The sequence below is a fragment of the Heloderma suspectum genome, chromosome 6 (assembly GCF_057233095.1).
Source record: "Heloderma suspectum isolate Gila_16-S chromosome 6, 16-S_ref, whole genome shotgun sequence".
Lineage (NCBI taxonomy): Eukaryota > Metazoa > Chordata > Lepidosauria > Squamata > Helodermatidae > Heloderma > Heloderma suspectum.
In genome coordinates, this window is record NC_139463.1 from 129,099,310 (window position 1) to 129,103,442 (window position 4,133).

The 4,133-nt window shown below is 64.2% G+C and overlaps 1 protein-coding gene across 1 annotated transcript; it reads left to right on the forward strand.

Moving 5' to 3' along the window:
* The first annotated feature begins 321 nt into the window (after positions 1-321).
* Positions 322-1,801, forward strand: LOC146343218 (membrane progestin receptor epsilon-like). The gene has a single exon (XM_084806884.1). It carries the CDS (start codon positions 504-506, stop codon positions 1,599-1,601), a length of 1,098 nt encoding a protein of 365 aa, XP_084663010.1. The 5' UTR covers positions 322-503; the 3' UTR covers positions 1,602-1,801.
* Positions 1,802-4,133: the final 2,332 nt, after the last annotated feature.

Genomic DNA, 4,133 nt, shown 5'->3' on the forward strand with positions numbered 1-4,133 from the left:
GCGGCCTCCTCCAAGCGCCCCGCGAAGAGGCGATGCGGCGCCGCCACCCTGAGCGCCCCTCGCCGCGCGCCCCCGGCGCCCCCCGCCCCTCCTCCGCGCCGCCCCCGCGCGCACACTGGCCCCCACGCCCCGGCCGGGCGGGCGGACCGGCGAAGCGGAGGCGGGCTTCCCATGGCAACCGCTGAAGCAGCAGCAGCAGCACCGCGGGCTTCGTCCCCCCACCCCTCGCGGCCCCCCCAGCGAGGCGGCAAGCGCCGCCCCCGCACGCCGGCCTCCGGGGGTCGGCCTCCCCTCCTCCAGACGCCCCCGCGCAGCACGCCGGAGCGGTGGGTGCCAGGCGCGCGGGGGTCGGGGCGCTCGGCGCGTGGCGCCCTCTCTCTCCGTCCCCTCCGCAAGCCCAGGAATTGCTGGCCGGTCCCGGGCCTGCCGCAGGCAGTGCTCTCGCACCCCCGAGGGCCGCACGCGGAGGAGCGGGGCGGGGCTCCGCAGGCGTGGGGGGCGAGATGCCCCTCGGGCCCCGCGAGGCAGGCGGGCTGCTCCTGCGCTCCAGCGAGGTGCCGCCCAGCATGGCTGAAAGCTTCATCCTGAGCGGCTACCGCTGCCCAGGCTACACCTTCGCCCAGTGCCTGGTCTCGGCCTTCCAGCCCACCAACGAGACGGGCAACTTCTGGACCCACTTCCTGGCCGTCTTCGTGTTTGCCTTCCACTTCCTGGAGCAGTTCTCGGATGGAGGCCAGGTGCCTGGGGGGCTGCTGGACCCCTTCTACTACCCCCTCTGGAACTACTTCCTGGGTGTCTGTGGCCTGCTGGTTGCGAGCAGCATGGCCCACCTCTTCAGCTCCATGTCGCTGGTGATCCGGGAGATCTGCTTCTACATCGACTACGGCACCATCAGTGCCTACACGGTGGGCTCCTCCTTGGCCTATTTCTACTACATCCACCCGCAAGGGGCCCTGCCATCGCTGCCGCCAGCCCCGGGCTCCGCCAACCTCTCCTCTAGCCTGTGGCCCGGCAGCGGGGAGGGTGCTGGCTGGCTCTCGGCCGTGGCGAGCCACATGGGCGCATGGTCTGAGGCCCTGTATGTGCCCACGGCCTGCCTCATCGCCCTGTTCTGCACCCTGGCCTGCTGCAGCACCCGCCACCAGTGGCCTCGCCACCGCTACCTCATCCGCACGCTGGTCTTCCTGCTGCCCTTCGCGGTGGTCTCTGCCCCAGTCTTCCACAAGCTGTGGCGGGCCGGGGGCGGGCCGGGGACTGGCTGCCTCTTCCTGCGCCACTGCTGCTGGCTGCTGGCCTCAGGGGTCTTCAACGTCGGCAAGATCCCAGAGCGCTTCAGCCCAGGGAGGTTCGACATCTGGGGCCACAGCCACCAGTGGTTCCACTGCTGCACCTTCATGAGCATCTTGGACGAGCTCCGCATGATCCAAGGGGAGATCCGGGAGCTGGGGGCAGGGCTCCCCCTTCTGCCCAGGGCCCCCACGTTCCTCTCCACCTTTGGAGTGATGCTGCTGCTGCTGACGCTGCTCGCCAGCATCGTTGGCTGGTTCGGGCTCAGAGCTTACGCAAGTCACCAGCAGAGCCAGCACAGGAAAGGGGACTGATGCGCCGAGGCTGGGCGTCGGGCCGCAGGGCTCCCCATTCGCGTGGGCTTGCACCAAGGAGGCACAGAGCATCCTGGGTGTGACACACATTTGACAACCGACCCACAAACTGTGCTTACCATTCACACTGGACTGAACTTTGGTGGGGTGGGAGGGAGGGGGCGCATGGAGAAGAACATCGAAATAAAAGGATGAGACTTGAACTCAAAAAGTGGCTCCTGGAGATGACAAGCCCTTCACCCCCCCCCGGGGGGGGGGATGTGATCAGAGCAGATAGCCGGGATCACTGAGTTAGCTGTGCAAATACAACTTGAAAGGGGAGTGGATGGAAAGACCGAGATTGTGGGTGGCTGCCTGCCTTTATTTTTCCTACAGGCAAATTTCTGGCCTGGAATGGGGCAGGCCGCAGGGGAAGATTTCCATGCTTGCTGGGAGTGGTGGCGGGTAGCAATACTGCGCCCATCCGTGCTCTTTGGGAGCCAGGAGGTCTGGATTCTCCCGGGAGGGGCTTGAGCAAGGGGGCTCGGTGCCCGCACTCCTAGGGTCCCTGGGAAGGAGCAGTGCTCTGGCTGAGGTGCAGGCTGGCACCTCTTCGCTCTGCGCCAGGCCTGAGCTCCAATTCCGCTGAATCATAGAACCATAGAAGAGCGGGGCTGGAAGGGGCCTACAAGGCCATCGAGTCCAACCCCCTGCTCAGTGCAGGAATCCACGTCAGAGCAACCCTGGCAGGTGGCCTGCACCGGGCCCAATCTGCCCGCAGAGGCTCAGCACCTTCTGTGGGCCCGGGCCCCTCCCCAGCCTCCCCTCCTGAGGCCCCGGGGCAAAGGGGAATTCCCTTTGGAGAGACGCTGGGGACTCTCCTGCACCACTCTGTGTCTGCAGCACAGGAACAAGGCGCTCCTGCGAGTCCTGGCCAAGGCCCTTCCCCGGCTGCAGGCACCCGGTTGGGACATGCGCAGCACCGGAAGGCGCAGCCCGGTGGGGGGCAATCTGGCCCCTGGACCAAAGGTGGCTGCGCTCCCCTGCACCTTGGGCGCCCCCCCCCCGGCAACAGGGGGAATCCAGCTTTGGGGTTTTACCCTACTTATTAGCTCTGCCTCTGCCAATCTTCCCTCCCTCCTGGAAGATTTTAGAACATCAGTACAAGCGCTTTGGAGTTGGCCCGGCCCTGCCCGCACTAAGCTGGCCTTAGCCTGTTTCTCTCCAGCAGGTATCCATCCCCTCCGGAAGTCTCCAGCCCAGTTCCCAGGCTCACAGCCTCAGGACAGTTTGTGTTCAGCCTAAATATATACATGCACACATGGAGTTGTTGTGTTTAATGCACAAAAATAGGGGTGTTTTGGTTTTGTTTTTTGGTGGGAGGGGGAACAGCAGCAGTAAATATAGCTTGAGTGGAAACTTTGGCCGCTGCCTCCAGCCCTGCATGTCAAGGGGCTCCTTCCAGCGGGGTGGCCGCTCTGCAGCAGGAAAGGGGTGTGTGCTGCCTCTCCCCGCAGTTTGGACGAGGAAGGCCTCTCCCCTTCTCTGCCCCCTCCCCCTGCTGCCAGCCTCCAAGTAACACTGAAACTGCAGCGCTGTGTGACAGCTGCTGGCACTGGAGGGGGCAGGGAAGCAAAGGTTGGCTGGGCAAAATGCATCCAGGCCTGTGGTTTCACTCCGAGTGGCAGCAGGAGTGGGTAGTAAGAGGCACCCCCCCACACACACACAAACTCTCTGGCCTCCACTTTCCTCACCTGCTAGCCCCTCTCGCTCCCGCTCGGATAATGCAGGTTTCAGTATCTGTTTTCTAAAAGAAAAGGCCCCGGGGCTCAGCCTCTCCCCTTGCTGGGACTAGGCCTTGGGGAGCCAGGACCCCAGGGCTGTCTTAAGAGAGAAACAGGGTCACTGTGGTGAGAAGAAGAGTCCCACGGCTCACAAAAAGCCCACTCTTCCTGCTCGGATCCTAACTTCTAAGCAGACCCCAGAGCCTCCTTCGCCTCCCTCCTGTTGCCCTATGAGGGATCTGGCTTCCTGGCAAGGGATTATTTTTGTCTTCGAGTCTAAACAGGAGCTACTCTGTTGGGACCCCTGAATCCATGCGTGCACATCCCGCCTCTGCCCTGAATTGTACAGCAGCTGCAGTCAGGCTTGAAACCCAGCCAGCCTCTGTCCACGCAGAGCTTACTTAGCACAGAAAATGGCGTCCAGCCCTCCACTGTTCACCCGGGAAGCGACTGCGCAGAGAGCATCCCCACCCCACAGGCAGAGCCCCTATCCGTCAGCAAGATGCAGCCTGCCATCGCCAGGCTTCTGCCCCTCCTCCCCTCAGCAGGGGGAACCCAGGGCAGGCAGCTTGGGGACAGGAGCAGGAGGGCCAGGAAGCCAGCCAGCCAGGAGCTGTCAGGCCTTTCCTGCTCTAAGCGGCTGGGCCGCGTTCTTCTCCAGAGGCACCAAGCCGAGGCAGAACATTTCGCCTGTCCCCCGCCCCGCCCCACAGTTGCCCAGCGCCTCCGGTGCTGCTGGAATCTTCCACTCATGTTGCTGGGGGCCCTC

Coding starts and splice junctions, on each gene's coding strand:
- LOC146343218 (XM_084806884.1), top strand. CDS start 504: ATGCCCCTCGGGCCCCGCGAGGCAGGCGGGCTGCTCCTGCGCTCCAGC.